Genomic DNA, 17,132 nt, shown 5'->3' with positions numbered 1-17,132 from the left:
AGACGTATTCACTTCAATATAAGTGTATTCAAAGAGTGAGAGAATCTACGTTTATTTTTGTTGTCTTGTGTTTTTCATGTCCCTGTTATAAACTCTCATTTTACTTCTCTCATCTTCCCATCTGCTCCTCCTGTATCTGCAGATGAGGCTGGGACCTTGTCAGTGGAAAGTTACCGATGCAGGACGACTCAATCTGCCCCTACCGACAGTCCCCCTGCTCTTGCTCTGACTGTGGCGGCCACTCCGGTGCATGCTGGCATTGTAATGTTTGATGCCATTGACTGCACTTCTATTCACGTATTTCAGCAGGGACAGTGCAGAGCTACGGGCCCGATGAAGCAGTGCTGAGATCTGAGGATTTAAGGATAGGAGGATGGATTGATAGTAGAGATAAAGGTAGTCTGGGTGAAAGGGTTCAAGGTAAAACAGGATGAACAGTAATCTGTTCTGTGACCAAGCTGCAAAAACACAAGCTTGTAGTTTTAAAACAACTGTATACTACCTGCCTAACAGCAGACAGAGAAAGTTAGACTAGCTGGTAAAGAAAGTGTAAGATGAAGCAGCTTAAAAGGTACAGATGGATTTCTGAAGACAAATCATATTAAATATTGAACTTCATGTTGCTCTGTGTCTGCTGGATGTGAAGGTTGGTCATATAATTAATAAAATCATAATTTTAGCCCTCAGCCAGTCTACCATTTTGAAATCACAATGAAATAAAATGTGACTCGTATCGTTTCATAATTCTCCATCTGACATGCTGTAACATGCCCTCCACGCAATGTGCAGTGTGCTGACAGAGGCTCCAGCCCCCTGGCAGTCCTGAGTGGAAATAAATGGGTAGCGGAAATAAATGAATCAATCAATGATTAAAATACCTGTTCGTGGCAGTCATACCATATTTTTCTGACCTAGGTGATATGAAGCAAGCTCCCTACATTTGCTGGAAGTGGCAACGACCTCCCCAGCATTTTAATTTATATTTTTATATAAGAATCTTTCAGTTTACTGGATCCTAACAACCCTTGTGTTGGGTGCTTTCCCACCCATTAGTACTGGGTTATTAGAGTTAACTCATTATTGCACCTGTGCTATACTCAACCATGTTGGGTAAATTAACCCATTGATTTTTAGTGTGTGTACTGTAATGCAGTTTGTGACCACTGAGTCACTTTCTGTCTCCGTCATAGTCCAAGCCACCTGCTTTTGACTAGTTTCTTCCTGTGCTATGTCACAACCAAGAATCCTGCATCCTGCTCGAAACCAAACAATGAATTATTAAAGTATAGCTTCTTTTAGTGAAAGACAAAAAAGTCAATGGGGAATAAAAACAAAATAGTGGTTGCTGTTGGTATTAAGTTAATACATGTCTACACAGATCCAAACTTATAGATTAGAGTCAAAGTTAGAGAGACTTCATATTAAGGTCAAAAAGAAGGACATGCATGATCTATACTGAAAAACAAAGGCTGGTGCAATGCTGTGATATGGAACAAAAGAAGAGTAGTCACACCTCTCCATGAAGGGCATGCAGAGCTCAATAACAATCACATGGATTGGATTGACAGCAGAGATGAGCAGAGCAGATAAACTATCAGTATTTTCTAGATATCAGCTGGACTTGGCCGCTGGGCTCAGAATCGATGGCTGTGACCGAGGCTCCAATCCTCACAGCTGCCCACTTGGATGAGATACAATCACAATCATCCATTCTCATTCATCTGCTAATGCCCCTCCTCTTCGCCCGCGCCGTGTCTGTTTGATCACTGGCTCTTTGTCATTGTGTCAACACACATATGAGAAGATACTTTCACAAACTGCTCCGTAGATTAGCAAAAGAAACAACAACAGGCCGGATTCTTTCGCACCTCATATTTGTCACTTTAACACTATATTGCGAAGACCTGTTCACATTGTTCTCTAACGGTCTCTCTCTAATCGGTGTGTGCCAGAACTGGTTCAAGTCCCCAGTTTCCATGTGGATATAAATGGAGAGATAATGAATGAATGAATTGGGGCTAATAAATATTTACATTAATCTTACAATGCACTTCTTGATTAAATGGAGTAATTATTTATTCCATTAGTAGTGTGAGCAAATACAGAAAAGGGTCTTTTGCATAATTTTGTTACTTTAGAATTACTGTAATAGTTTGTGCTATCTTATTGATTATATAGTAAACTGTCAGTAAAGCTTTTATGTTAGAATTTGTACTCATTATAGCATCTTTCAGGCTATTCAACAGACAAGGATTTAATAACAGGGTTACAGCTGATACAGCATGATATGTGTGAAAGCGAATAGAAGAACTCTCTTTGCCTTCTACTGGCAACAGTTTACTGACACACACCATGTTAGTTCTGACACACTTTCCCATTCCCTAGCTTGTAAATCAAACGACTTTTGCACCTGAAAGCCACTCTAAACATGACGTCAGCGCCTTTCTCTGCGTTCGTTTGTCTTAAGCTGCTGGATCATATCTGAGTGAGCTGTCACAATAGAAGTTAATTAACAAACACAAAGACAGAGCCCCTGCTAGGCAGCCAGTCGATTCTCAGATTCAATAATGCCTCAATAAAGAAGAAAATAACTGTATTTTGCTAACATCATTCAATACAAACAAGTTGACCTGCGTCAATAAATGGGAAAGAGGCTTTCCAAACAAAAACTCCAACAAACTTACATTCAATACACAGAGGCAGAAAGAACAATGAGAACCAAGTGAATAAATAAATAAGCATTACACTTCAGACTTCCTGAGACAAAAGCTGCTGTGACCTTCGTCAGCTCTGAAAGTAGCCTGCATCTTCAAGTCGCAGCAGACGATGCAACAAGACCGGGCCCTGAGAGGCGAAAGCAGCTTCGGTCTCCTGAGATTCTGAAGTGGATGAGTCAGAAGAGGAATAAAGGCAGCCTAACTTCTTAAACTTTAATATTCAGTCTTGAACATTTACAGTATTTCTCTCTCCACTGTGAAACTGAAAAGCACTTATCAAAGGGTGTGATAGCAGCATGAAGAATTTGAATATTTTCCCAGCGATCTGACATTTGCATATTGCATTTTTCCATCCACGCCTTTTACAATTTTAAGAGTCTATTCTTTATAGAATGTCAATCACGGTTATTGCAGACAGCTTTGCCTGAAACTCGGCTCTGCAAAATGCCGTGTGCAAGCAGAGGGATTGCTTGTGTTTGTGTTTTCTTGCTGCTGAGTGTGTTCTCTCCGAGGACAAAAAGGTTAAAGGGTCACAGGTGAGGATGGTGCTGCAGAAATAAACCTCAGCTGATTCAGATCTTATTGTTTTGACAGCAGGAATCCTAAGCACTCTAGATGTATCGTTACGCCACAGTTTCGTGAAGCATTTCCCAGCGGATTCGGCTGTTGCAGCGAGTGCATTGATAAGAGTTTATTTTAGTTCTAGTTAGACAACCGACATCAAAACTCACTTTGATATGCAATAACTTATCAACGTGTCATGTGTGCATACATTTCATTAATGTCACATATTTCTTCATTTAGGTTGTTCTCTCCCGGCGTCAATTTCACGTTGGTACTTTCATGTGTCAACTCGAAGCGGCAAGTGGTTGAGATTGAAATGAGTACACACTCAGGCATGCATGAATAAATGTTTTATGCATGACACAGAGGAATATGTAAACCGTGCATCTGAACAGGCAAGAATACATAGAAAAACGCTGTCGTTTACTGTAGATCTCTGCAAATTTTCCTGTTGAAGAGACTGTACACCTCACAGTATTTACATTTTTATGATGGGGGAAATGTGTTTTTTATGTATGTAACACATAAGGGGATCTGCATAGTACAGTACATTTTTACACCTGTGTGCGTGTGTGACTCACCATCCATGTCTAGTCTCTGCATGATGATGGCCAGCTCCACCTCGCTGGGCATGTAACCCAGAGAGCGCATGGCCATACCCAGCTCCTGTTTGGAAATGAACCCATTTCCGTCACGATCCAGCACCTTAAACGCCTCCCGGATCTCTGCCAAGATAAACAGGAAATCGACTCAGCATCTATAAACAATGCCCAGCCCTCCTCCTGCTCCCACAAACATAAACACATATTCATGTTCATTGTGTTAGTCTGCCTGATATCCTTATTATTATTTCTCCACGCTGTCCTCTGTATTTTTGGGATTCCTTTCTTTTGGCAGCGATACACTTCTCACGACTTTGAATTCATCTTGCATTTAATGAAGTCAGCTGGCATTTCACCCTTCCCCCTCGTTCATCATCATTCGCACACCTCTCTCTAGCTCCCTCCCTATCTCTCCCTGTTCCTGTCTGACCCAGCTCTGGGCCGCGCGTTATGCAATTGGTCTCGCACCACTGCCTCAAGTTAACAAGATCAATTCCACCCATCGATTCATTTTCTCCACCTGCTGTCACAGCAGCTCTCTCCTCATTTTTGTAACCTTTCACTGCGTTCCTTTATGTTCTCTGTCTTTTGCTTCCTCCTTCACATTTTACTGTATATTCAATTAATTCATCATCCAAAGCGACATTCACAGTGTTAGCAAGTTTAGGGGGGTGGGGTTGGCTTGCATTGCCAGGGCGAAACCTGTGACCTTCAGGATAATGGACTTTCCCTTCAAAGGTAGAATATCACTCCCACTGACACTGCTCTCTCTCCTGCTCTGTACCATTAACCGGTGTCAAGAAATCTTCTCAGTTCTTATTGGTGTTGCATTTCGCCTGTAAAAATGGTTTAGTCATCACTGAGAAAAATGAATGTTTAATTCATCACCATAGGTTCTGGTGGAGGTGCCTTACTAGTGTGGGATAATTTATCTTGCAAAACAGATTTGTTTTATCTACAAGGTACAGTAGCAAATCCCACTGTACCTTGTGCTTTCACTACATTATTATCATATCTATAATTATTATTATTATTGTTGTAAAAAGCCCAGAGAGGTCATAACATCTGCTATATCCCTTAAAAAACAAGTCAGACCAATGTTATTTATAGATCCCAGGGTCATAAATTTGCCTCAGAGAGACATAAAATAAGGAGGATTGGACAAAAGTCAGACACACCCTTTTGAGACATGAACCCATCTTTCTTTTCCTGTTAATCATCTTGTGACCCCTAAGATTTATCTTGTGACCGTTGCACTTATAACTTTAATTGATTAAATTCCTTTGATGAGACAAAGGAATTTTCCTGCAGTGTGGAGCAAAAAATAAATAAATAAAAATACACCTCTGTGGTTTTCCATATTTTCACTTTTCTATTGACCAATACACTTGAGAAATACTGCAACTGCATGAAAGGCAAGCTAAGTCATCATTTGGCAAGAAGAATATCTCAAATCATGACACCAAAAAATAATGGTGTCCAAGGAACAATGGACACATAAAGTAGCACTATGGAACCATTTTTCTATGTGTGGGTCCCCATTTTGTTTATGTTATGCATGGTGACGCACATGCACTCATGTGAACATGGGTGTCGTGATACACATTCCTACCAATGAGGGGACACCTTTCCAGTGATCAACAGGTAATGGCAAGAAAAGAGAGAGAGACCGATAGGCATCTTCTGTTTATAAATAGAGGTGGAACGTCACTTCTCTGAAGAACACTGTGACTGCATGACATGCATGAGCACACTGTTGAGCACTGAATAATTTGAAACTAGAAAGTGGAATAGATGATTTAACTCCATCCTCCCCGTGGCAGAGATTGAGTCTTTCATGAGACATATAGAGGATATACAATGCATCTCTTTCACAAGAGGCGGAAGCACTAATTAATTTAGATATCAATACCCAAAAGCTGTAAGTGAGTTTTCAGGCAAGCTAAGTCATCATGTGGCAAGAAGAATATCTCAACTTATGACACCAACAAATAATGGTGTCCAAGGAACAATGGACACATAAAGTAGCACTAAGGAACTATTTTTCTATAAGTGGGTCCCCATTTTGTTTATTTTATGCATGACGTGATACACATTCCAACCAATGAGGAGACACTCTTGCAGTGATCAACAGGTAATGTTACAGGCCAAGATATGCTGCAAGCTAAAACACTTTTGTTCAAGTTCACACTAAACAAGAGCTAGCTCATAATTCATCTCATGCACATTAAAATGAACTAGTCCACATTCATTTCTTTCTTTCATTTCTTTTCTTGTTTTAATAAATGAGCTGCTTTACAAAATGCTGTGAGTTTGACTTGGATGGAGGAGCTGTTAGCCCGTGGTATTACCCTCTCTTAATGATTTCTTGTGATCATCATTAACTTAATCTCTTTAGTGGTGTGCAGATGTAGTAGCTTTGCAAGAAAATGAAAAGACAGAAAAAGTTCCGCCTGCAATCTTTTCCTTGTGTACTCCTTTAGTTTTAATTGAGTTTTAACTCAACAGGGCGCGAGCGTTGCTATCTTTCACAGGAGTTAACGACGCTCACATCCTCGTTCATTAGTTATGAACAGTTACGTTCAGTTCACTTTTCACCAAAGACGTGAGCATGTTCAATGAGCAGCGCACTTATAGCGGGTGCATGTACGGTTAGTAAACATGATGTAAACAATGCAGGGTTGAAAATACTTGACACATTTGTTAGACCTCGCGGATACACACAATGCATGTTAGTGCAGTGAAACATAGCTTTTGTTGTCCACAGGGCCCCTTTAACACTATACCCCTTTATTTAAAGTTCAGTTCAGTCTCAGCAAAAAACTTTACAGTACTGTAATGTCAGGTGTTTTATTTTGTCCACCACCCATGGAAATGCATTTTAAGATCAAATAAGCCAGGTTATTTCCCTCTGATTGCAGCATCTTCAATATTTTTCAACCACTGTTTCAAATGGATTCTCAAACTCAGCATGTTAGCAGCCATCTCCATTGATGTCTTGGCTTTGTTGTTATAGCCGCAGCACATACATGTTGTGCTGCTGAAGCTACATTTTACTGAGCTGACTCACTCATAGCAGAGACAAAAATGCCTCACTTGTACACAGTTGAGTCAGCAGCTGGTTCGCTGGCTGCTCAACGTGTGATCAAGTCGTCAGTGGAAGGAGTGAGCAGGCTTCAATGTGCTTTAATAAATGCATATTTCATAAGAGTGCCTACAGACAGGAGAGGGTGTATGGCAAGAAAAGAGAGAGAGACTGACAGGCATCTGGTGTTTTTAAATAGAGGTGGAATGTCACTTCTCTGAAGAACACTATGACTGCATGACATGCATGAGCACACTGTTGAGCACTGAATAAAGTGGAAAAGATGGTTTAACTCCATCCTCCCCGTGGCAGAGTTTTAGTCTTTCATGAGACATATAGAGGACATAGACTGCATCTCTGTGCAAGAATTGGATCCAACAACAACAAAAAACAACAAATTCAGTTTTATCATATCCAAAATTTTAAGTTTAATAGTTAAAAGCAACACAATCAGTTGCCATTGGTTCTCATAAATACATACAAACAGTGCAGCATAAGACGAGACAGGACAATAGAACAGAATTTCAGAAAAATCCATCTTAACTGAGTCCAAAATGTATTTCTACTGAACGGTTCAATTCAGTGTTTTTCAGAGAACACTAACAGCATTTTCTAACTGCCTGAACCAAGAAATTTCCAAAATGAACCAAAAACCAGTCATTAAGAAATTAGCCCATCAATCATTTTATTATCTGCTGCGCTGCTGCCATTCTGAACCAGTCTGCCCGCAAACGATTTGGAACAACAAACCATAAATGAAGCATAAATTATGAATTGTTTCATAAAACTGAGAACAGTGTTTTTACTCTGTTGCGTACCTACAGTAGACAATAAGGAGGTCACAGTCTACGACCTGCATCCAAACAGCATGTTACTGCTTCCCCAAACAGCTGGTCCTCAGCAAATACAGCACCATCATTTGTAACAACACAAAGTCTCGGATGCTGACAAACACACATGAAAGGCATACAGATTATTTTCCCTGCATTAAGATGGGCATCTCATGAATAAACTTATCAGTGACTCAGGCCTTTGTTGAGTACTTTCCTGTGTCTGGAGCGTGTTGGAACAGAATAACAATACAGAGGCTAGGTTTATAAATTCAAATGACTCAGTCTATTGCATGCACAAATGCTCTTATCCATCAAGACTCATGGCACATTGAGCTGCTTTTCAACGCAAAATCTGACATTTGGCACACAAATATTTCTACCAAAAAGGACAGAAGTAACAAAAGTAATCCAACTTTGATGGAAGAGAATCCTAAGGTGGTAGAGTTTGCTCATTTCCGATGCAAATGATGTCTGCAGCATTAAAATGTTTATGAGGGTATGTGTTTATTGTGAGTGTGTATGCTTGAATTACTGATGCCTGTTTACTTGCATTATATAATCTGCTCACTATCATATTCTGCTAGACATAAGAGCTAGCACTGTCACCAGAACTTTGACTTTAGTAACACAACGAACATAACTGCAAGGAACAAAGAAAACATGATCACATCATAGCTGTGCAGCACTCAATACCCTCATATTCTTTAAGACAGGGGTTTACATTCTTTATATTGTTCTTTTACTATGTACCTTACATCGTGTTCACTGTCATCTTTTTTAGGAATGCACTGATTTATTGTGCAAACATTGGTATCAGCCGATATTTGACTTTTGACCTATTGGCGAATAAGATCATCGATTGCAGTAGCCAGTGTGTACAACGTGACTTTGGCATTGTGTAAGAGGGCTTGTTCTCAAATAAAAGGTATTTGAAGCAGTTCTTTTTAAAGACTTTTTTCATGTGAAAGAAGGTTATATTAAAAATTCTTCAACAAAACCATGTCAATGCAAGGTCCTGGCTTTGAAACCGACCAGCGACCAGTGCAGTGTTTCACATCGACATTCAAGAATGGAAAGATTGGCTGGATTTAGGGCTGAAAATGATTTTCAATATTGATTCATCTGACAATTATTTTACAATGTCTGTACAATTGTTTTGCAGATAAAATTTCTGAAAATAGTAAAACATTATCATTGGCAGAGGCTAGAATTAGAAATTATTTAGCTTGAAAAATCAATTGATTCTCAAAATAGTTCATTGATTAGTCAATTGACAGAGAATTTATCAACCAACTTGTATTTTTACCTCTACTTTTTTACTTCATACAGGATAAAGCTGTTAGAACTAGAACAAATAGGATTATAAAACACTATTGAAGACATATCTCTATCTGTCTCTTTTTTTATTTATTTTTTTTTTTTTAGTATATGCACACACAGAACGACTGATGGATTTCAGGTTAATACGGTGTCAGATAAGAAAACAATCTTGTTCTATCTTTAGCTCCTGGCGCCAGTGTTATCAATGATTCCAGGTGTTATGGTGTCCCAGGGGGATTGAGGAGAGTGGAAACAGTCAGCACCCTGGACAGCTCCCTCTACGACGAGCTGTCTGTTGCAAGCATGATTCTGTCTCTGTGCTGCAGGCAGTCAGCACACACAGTACAACTGGCTCCAATTCCACAACCAGCAGCTTCACTCCCAGTACCAGTCCGGCAGGTAGCCAAGTCTCTCAGCCCGAGCACAAAAAACTGCCAAATGGGAACTGCTGATTATATGCCAATGGAGTTGGAAACAAGCTGCCTAATGCTGGTGCCCGTCAGCCTTCCTGCTCCTTCTCCCTCTCTCCTTCAAGGAAAGCTCGGTGCTGGTGGGCTGAGCAGACACAAACCTCCCTGCAGGCTTACTGCCGTCTGGTTCAGCTCTGCATGCTTAGTGAAAGAAGAGTCTGAGCGCTGACTAGAAAGGATTTCTTCCGCTGCCCTTTCAGTAAACCTTTAATAAAATAGCCTATTTTAGTTTTTGCTGTAAAGCCTGTCTGCAGGACTTCTTTATTGTGAGGTCTGCCTGAAATTCACCCTGGACTACCACTGTTGATACAGATTCAGCTCAACATGTGGTGGAGAGTCTAGATGCTACTAGACTGTTGAAAATCTTGCTGACTGCTGCAGTCGGCTGTTAGAGCCAGACTGGAGCTTACACTTTCCCAGTATTAACCATTCTAACTGGAACTATCCCAGTAAAATGTACATGTGGATACCCTGCACCCTCTGGAAATTACACTAGATGAACATATTTGGTGAAAAAGTTAGATCTCAATAACACTCCCTATAAAATGCATTCATGTCCTTTTGTTTCCAATGCTGAATTAATTAAAACTCTGGCTTAAGGTCATAGAAAATGTGTTTAACATTTGATTTGCATAAAACAAAAAAAAAAATGCTTTGTGATGAACTGGCGACCTGACCAAGATGTAACCCGCCCCTCACCCAGTGTCAGCTGGGATCGCCTCCAGCTCCCTGCAAAGGATAAGCGGATATAGATAATGGATGAAGGAAAAAAAGTTTCCCTAAATGCAAAAATGTCACTAAAGGTCAATGGCCTCACGCAACTTTTGGCCTGGTGTAAAGTACCAACCTGACTCAGCAATAACATAAAAAAAGCACAATATACACAATGTAGAGTGCCTGCTCAGGAAAAGTGGAATTACATTAGGTTGTTGTACAAACAGCTCAGTTTGTTCTTTCAGGGTATAACACCAGCAAGTCTGGTATATGATGGAGAGTTTTCCCTGCAAGAGCGTAAGAATGGACCAGAGGCTATTCTCCTGCACTGTTCTCTTTCCTACGCCTACAAAAGTCTACAAAAGGGCTGTAATGCACGGCATCAAGTGTGTTACACACCTAGATGAATAAATGACAGATGTGATGATGAAGATGTGAGCCTTCGTTATAAATTTGGTTCAGTACTTTCAGAAGGAATGGGGGATGTCGTTGCTGAGTGTTGAGGAAGAACCACATAAGTGCTCAAACTAAATCTTCAAAGACAGTCTTCAGCTGAGTGACAGCTGAGCTCCTGGTTTTGGCTTTTGACTGGATCACAGATCAGAGGCTTGGATCTGTCTGCAAGTCTTGGCAGGAAGTGCATCTATGTTCACACATATTGACTGAAATGTCTACGATCAATGGAACATCTTGTCAAAGAATTAAGTACCAACCCTACAAGTGTCATTTAAAGATGCTCTGCTGGTTTAAAGATCATACATATCACATTTAACTCTCCTTGCGGCTGTAGAGACATACTCACATCTACAGGCATCACATGGAGTGAAAACACAGGTCAGGAAATAGTCATTTTTCTTTTTTAGTCTTGTAAATAATTGTTTCCTCAGCGACTCAATCGTCAAGTATTAATCAATCTTGCTTCCTTGACAAGGACTTCAGAAAAAGCAATATCTGGTTTACAATTTTACAAGTGAGGCTCTCATTACAAAGTTGCCCTTCTTTGCTCTACAACTGCAGGAGAATAACTGTCTGCTGCAAATTAATATTATGCTAAATACAACCAGCTACCTCTGGATGAATTACGCTGTTGTCGCATCTTAAGGAATTATCTATACGGTAAGGACGACTTGAGGGGCAGTTGTTCCCTTTATAAATCCCTACAGGCAACAGCAGCTTCTCCTGAGAGATGAGACATTTACAAAAACACTCCAGCTGACTGATTCCATACCCCCAGTCGTGTGACAGCTCGGCCCGCTGCTGCAAGCATTTTAATGGCCCCGGACAAATACAGTAAATTGCTTCTTTAAATATTGTGAAGCAGAAGTGTTGAATGTGCAGAATGTGGAGGCTGTGTGAGCAGCGCCGGGGAAAAGGAGTCAGTGGGAGACATACGGGAGTTGCTAACGACGCTTGAAAAAGACACAAGACAGGTAAGACGGTTTCTAATGGTGTCTGATGAAAACCTTGTATGTCCAGATTGTCTCAGAGTGTCGCAAACGTACTTCGAACAAAACTGCCATCACTGTCACACTACTGACCATAATCCCCTGGACCTGCTAGCAAGGCTGTGTTTGATTGGTTTTTAGTCCATACATTTACAGATTTATGTTACTATATGTGTTTGTAATAAGTAAATAAGTATCTGAATATGATTGGATATCGGACGTCAGTGTTCCAGGTATACAATAACCATGTTGAAAGGGCAATTTGAGCCTTACGCTGTCAAAAACATTACTGATTGTAATTTAGTTTGAGATACATACGTTTCCCGTTTTGGTGCAACAATTGCCATGCTTTGTAGGATTCAGATGTGTGATGTCTGTGCACATCCAGTAATTTATGACACTAAGAAACGGGTGAGATTGTCCATGGTTTATGTGCCTTACTGACAAGCACTTAAATACCTGTTAAGGCATGAAACACTAACTTCTCCCACTAACAAGAGAGAATCTAAACATCCACGCTGGTGACCCTCTAGCTGCTGTGATACCACTACTCAACCAACATACAGCGTATGGTAAATACTGATACAGTAACTAAAGTGTTGATAGGCTACAGTTTCAGAGTCTGTAGCTGACCTCATGAAGACCCTCTAAGCACAAGCCGTTTCTTATTCACCAAACAACATGAACCTGTTAAAACAGGAATGAGAAATTCATATGCTGCAAATATCTCCATGCATATTAAAACTCGACCCTGACAGAGTATCTGGCTATTACCGTGTGCTGTGCAGCCAATTTTCCAGGCGGCAGCTTAATGTTGCATCAATGGATTAATATTTTGGAGGTCTGGGGGAGTAGAGTTTGTTTGCTGCCTGTGAGGCTGCCACTGCTGACTCCGGCAGACTGTAATTGATCAGGTTTGTGTTCTACAGACCCAGGTGATTACTCTCAGACAGACTCCAAAACAATGGGTCCACCAGCACAGCCTCAACAGCAGCATGGACGTGAAAGCCAGAGAGAGAAGCCAGCAGATGTGAATGTTCCTGGTGAGATAATCTGCATAGAGAATAATGCATTACTGTGCTTTGTTGGTTCAGATGAGTAGGATGCTGCTGGTTTTAAAGCACTGTATTGTCATTCAAAGCATTACTGACTATAAAACTGACTGGAGCGACTTCGATCAGCACCTGTCCTTTGAAGCCTTTTAAGTCTATTTACCGTTCAGTACTATACTATACGATACATCATTTGTGGACGTATTAAGTGACTGCAAATGTTTTCTGAAATACAAAGCTCCATATGTGTTTGGGATTCCGCAGTGTGTACAGGCTTGTTGGCCAAAAATAGTCCTTTTTACGCAGTGGCTCCAACTGTGTGACCGTCTGATCTGCCTTTAAACCACATGACGGGCTGTGGATCTCCTGTTGTCCTCTGGCTCATCACCTTTGTTTACACTTTATTTTTTACTACATACTGGACAGTGAAAGATCTTCTGAATTCTCTACATCTTTTTTGCTTTTCTAATGCAGCTAATGTTGTTCTTTAACTTTGTTCTTTTTAACTTTTTTGTTTTCCTTCATTTTGGTTCTGCTTCCCCCTCAAGCTGGCATGAAGCGTAACTAAACATAAAGCTGCAGTGAGGTTTTAATCATTTCTATGCAGCTCTATATTCCATGTGCAACTATTTTAGTCTATTTTGTTGTTTTCTGCACTGTAGAGTTGACCTTAGCTTTGTCACCTAGTGGGTTTTATTTTCCATCTTATTTCCCATTAATTACGGCATTCAATTCCATTTTATGTCTTTTTTCATGGGAAGCACTCGGTGCATGTAATATCTTTGCTATAAAGCACTTTGAGCTACATTTCTTGTTTGAAAGGTGCCATACAAAAGTTCTTATTAATACCCCCTTGAAAATCTTAAATAATAATAATAATAGTTAGATGTTAAAATACAATCTGCTGATCTTCATTTGTAATCAATGTAAATGTGGCCAATGATTATGGGGGTAGAAAGGCAGGCAGCAGCAGCCAAATCACTTTAAATGCACATTAAAACATAAGGCAGGACAGCAGCCAGACAGTTTACTGAGAATCCTTACCATCAAGCTCCTCCACAGAGATGCTGGCCAGCACGTCGCTGTCACTGTCTGACAGTGAGCGGCTCAGGTAGTTCCCCTTGTAGAGCAGGCCTGCCGTCACATGGTGGAACGGCATGTTCTCCCTGAGAGACAACAGAAGGAAATATTTAGACAGCAGTGAAGGAAAGAGAGGAGCTGATGTGATTTCTCTCTTGGGTTTTTTGGAAGATTAATTCTGAACACAAACACCAATTAAAAGCTCCACACATTAGACGTGTTTCTAAACAATCACGAGCGGGGACTCCCATGTGTCATTTTTCATGATCATTACAACATCACTGCATTTGAAACCATGTTATGAGGCATTCAATTTAGCCACTTATAAAGAATAAACTTATGAGACCTGTGAGGTACATAAATCCTCTTTTCAACCAAACCTAAAATTAAGTCAAGTAAAAATCAAGAAGAAATGCGAACCAATGACCATTTGTGATATTGGTGAAGCTAAAGCAAATGAACGTCCAAGGGGCACTGCATAAATGAGATCCATAAATGAAGCAGAACTCATTCGCTAAATGGGAAGTCACACAGTGAGGGAAGCTCGTATAACTAGAGGTAAACGTAGGGAACGTGTGTGTATGTGTCGGTGCGTGAGTGCGTGTGTGTGTACTGTATGTGCAAATGTGACTGAGGAAATTAATTATTCAATAAATCGAAGCCCAAGGGCACAGGAGGAAAATAAGAGCACATAGGGGAGAGAGATTTGGGCGCCTATGTCCTTCTGTCTAATTGGATTTTGTCTCGATGAGCACTTGGAGGAGATGCTTCTGAGACAGAATGAGGAGCTCAAAATGGGCTGAGACATTGCACCGAGAGCAGTGCAGAAAGCTGAACTGCTCTGAAGCATTGGGCTTCTCAGTGCCTTTGCCTCTTTTTTCATATTTATATATTTATATATCATATTTCTGCAGAGTCAAGAAAGCCTCACAATTACAGGAGCTTTGATCACACAACCTCTCAACATTTAACATGCATGTAAAAGTGAAAGATGACAAGTTGGATGTGCAGCAGTTCTGCTCTTTGGGGTTTCAGCAGTATCCACTGGAATAATAAACTAAAGTTTTATTAGAAGCATGATACATGCAGGCTGCTGTTCCAGGTACCAAATTCACAAATATGTGCTCCCTTAACTCTGATTATTCAGCTTGTAATGGCTCCTCCTACCCATCTCTTATTAAACCATTATATACACTACACATTTGCAAGGTGAATCATCACTGCACTACACATAACCAATCTGGTTTTATTGATGTTATTTAAGTAAGAAGCCCTTTTTGCGTTGGCTGAAGAACAAAAATATCCCCTTGGCTTTTCCTGCAGGATGGAAGTAAATACGTTTATAGCATTGTTCTCGTTTAAAATCTATTTTTTGCAATAAAAGTAACAGAGATGAATACCAACACATTCAGACCTCTTCAAAGGACGGTCCAGCACATTACTTACAACATAAAAGCAGACCTGAGGGCTTTTATAAACAGGGAAACTCATGACCCTTTGTAATTAACTTTGTCACTGAGCTATTCTTTAGTTCTAAATGTTAGTAAGGCATTAATTAATGGTTGGGGGTTTCTCACTACCTATAACTCATCCCAGTGTATTATGGAGAAACATAAAAAGTCACAGCATGTTAGCTGGAAGAGGATACACACCACAAAAGGGATTTTCCACGATCAAATGTTCTTATTTGATAAATAAATGATTAATTAATAACAACATATAAACTCATGCGTTATAAGTTAGTGGTATCTGTAGTGTACTTTGTCATTTTGCCAAAACAAAACATTTTTGCAAAGTGTATAAGCAGAACACAATTAACACACGTTCAAACAAAACATACATGTTGAACGGTTCAGCAAATCAAGTTGGACATGAAAGAAACATTTCAGTGTTTAAACTGAGTCAAACAGAAGCAAAGGAAATGTCAACTTTCTTCTCTTTTTAAGCAGTGAAAGGAAAATATGTATGAATATCTGCCCAATAATTGATAAAATATGTCTTTAATTTTAGTTTTACTACTATTTTGAGGGTTTTTTACCTCCATGTCCAGCACCTACCAGTGCTCATGTTTCACTGGTTGGAGCTGTCAGCCATCTGTTACCTCACAAATTGAAAACTGGTCCCCGCATCTTTCTTGTTTGTCAGTTTAATAAGCATGCATATCAAGACGTCCGCAACTACGCCTAAAGCTTTTTTATGACCAGCCTTCCTCTCACATAATGTCAGGATCTTTCATTTCCTAATTCATCAATTATTCAGTCATCTCTCAGCTGTCATTATGAATATTACAATCATCGCTCTTGTCCGTTCTCTCCTTATTATCGTTACGAGCCAACCTATATAGCTGTTATATATGCAGAGTCAGCTGTTTGATGCAGGTGTGTACTATCAGGGGTTCGTGTTGCTGTTGCCAACGTGAAGATATATTGATCAGAATGATTTACCATGCAGGGACAGAATTTACATACATTTCATTACAGTCGATTCTTCAGGAGGAGACTGTGGCAGACTGCATTCAGTGTTAAATAACTCAATGACTTGTTTTGAAAACATGAATTATTTTGAAAAGCTGAAAGTGGAGGAAAAAAATGGGAAAAAGGCAGTAATGTTTCGCCACTCAAACTTTTGCCCTCTGGCTTTACACTGGCAAAAGTCATCTGTGTGTTCTGTTACGTGCACGCCATGAACATGGAGGGCAGTTTCCATTGTGAGTCTTCTCACGTGTCTGTCACTTTGGCTCTACATACTTAAGTAATCTGCTTATCCAGCTAAAAGCTCACACTAACCAGCACTGAGCACAAGACACACAAGTGTTTAAGCAACCATGACCAGGAGTGTTGTTGAGTGACACAGACGCAGGTCAAAGAAAACAATCTCAACACAAGTAGCTGTTCTGTCCTCAGAGGACTTTGTGGTGACATTGTTTTCTCAACTGAGAGTGGACTTTGAAATCATTATTTATCAAGCCAAAATCCAATTAGCTTCTTAAGTGAGGATTTTCTGCTTTTCTCTGTTTAAGACCTTTTTCATTTTAATATCTTTTGGACTGTTGGTCAGACAAAAACAAGCATTTTCAATCAATGTAATCAACCATTACGTAGCATTTAGTGGCATTTAGTGGGCAAGTTGCTGATTGCAACTCCCTCACTTCACTCCCTGCCCTTCACTCCCTGCCCTTCCAAGCACAATGCAGAAACTACAGCAGCTAAGACATGTGTTATAAACACACACACAGCCCTCTCTAGAGCCA

The 17,132-nt window shown here is 40.1% G+C and overlaps 1 protein-coding gene across 2 annotated transcripts in view; it reads right to left on the bottom strand.

Moving 5' to 3' along the window:
• The window catches only part of caln1 (calneuron 1), a 59,366-nt gene that overhangs the window by 34,918 nt on the left and 7,316 nt on the right, over positions 1 to 17,132 (bottom strand). For both annotated transcript variants that reach the window (XM_051398844.1, XM_051398843.1), the window contains exons 2-3: positions 13,847 to 13,968; positions 3,863 to 4,006 (exon numbers count right to left, since the gene is read on the bottom strand). In XM_051398844.1, the coding sequence (XP_051254804.1) occupies positions 3,863 to 4,006; positions 13,847 to 13,961 (259 nt within the window). In that variant the 5' untranslated portion in view covers positions 13,962 to 13,968. The remainder of the gene's footprint in view (positions 1 to 3,862; positions 4,007 to 13,846; positions 13,969 to 17,132) is intronic.

The sequence above is a fragment of the Dicentrarchus labrax genome, unplaced genomic scaffold (assembly GCF_905237075.1).
Source record: "Dicentrarchus labrax unplaced genomic scaffold, dlabrax2021, whole genome shotgun sequence".
In the NCBI taxonomy this organism is placed as follows: domain Eukaryota; kingdom Metazoa; phylum Chordata; class Actinopteri; family Moronidae; genus Dicentrarchus; species Dicentrarchus labrax.
Note: the sequence above shows the minus strand (reverse complement) of the source record. Positions and strands in the feature narration are given on the sequence as shown.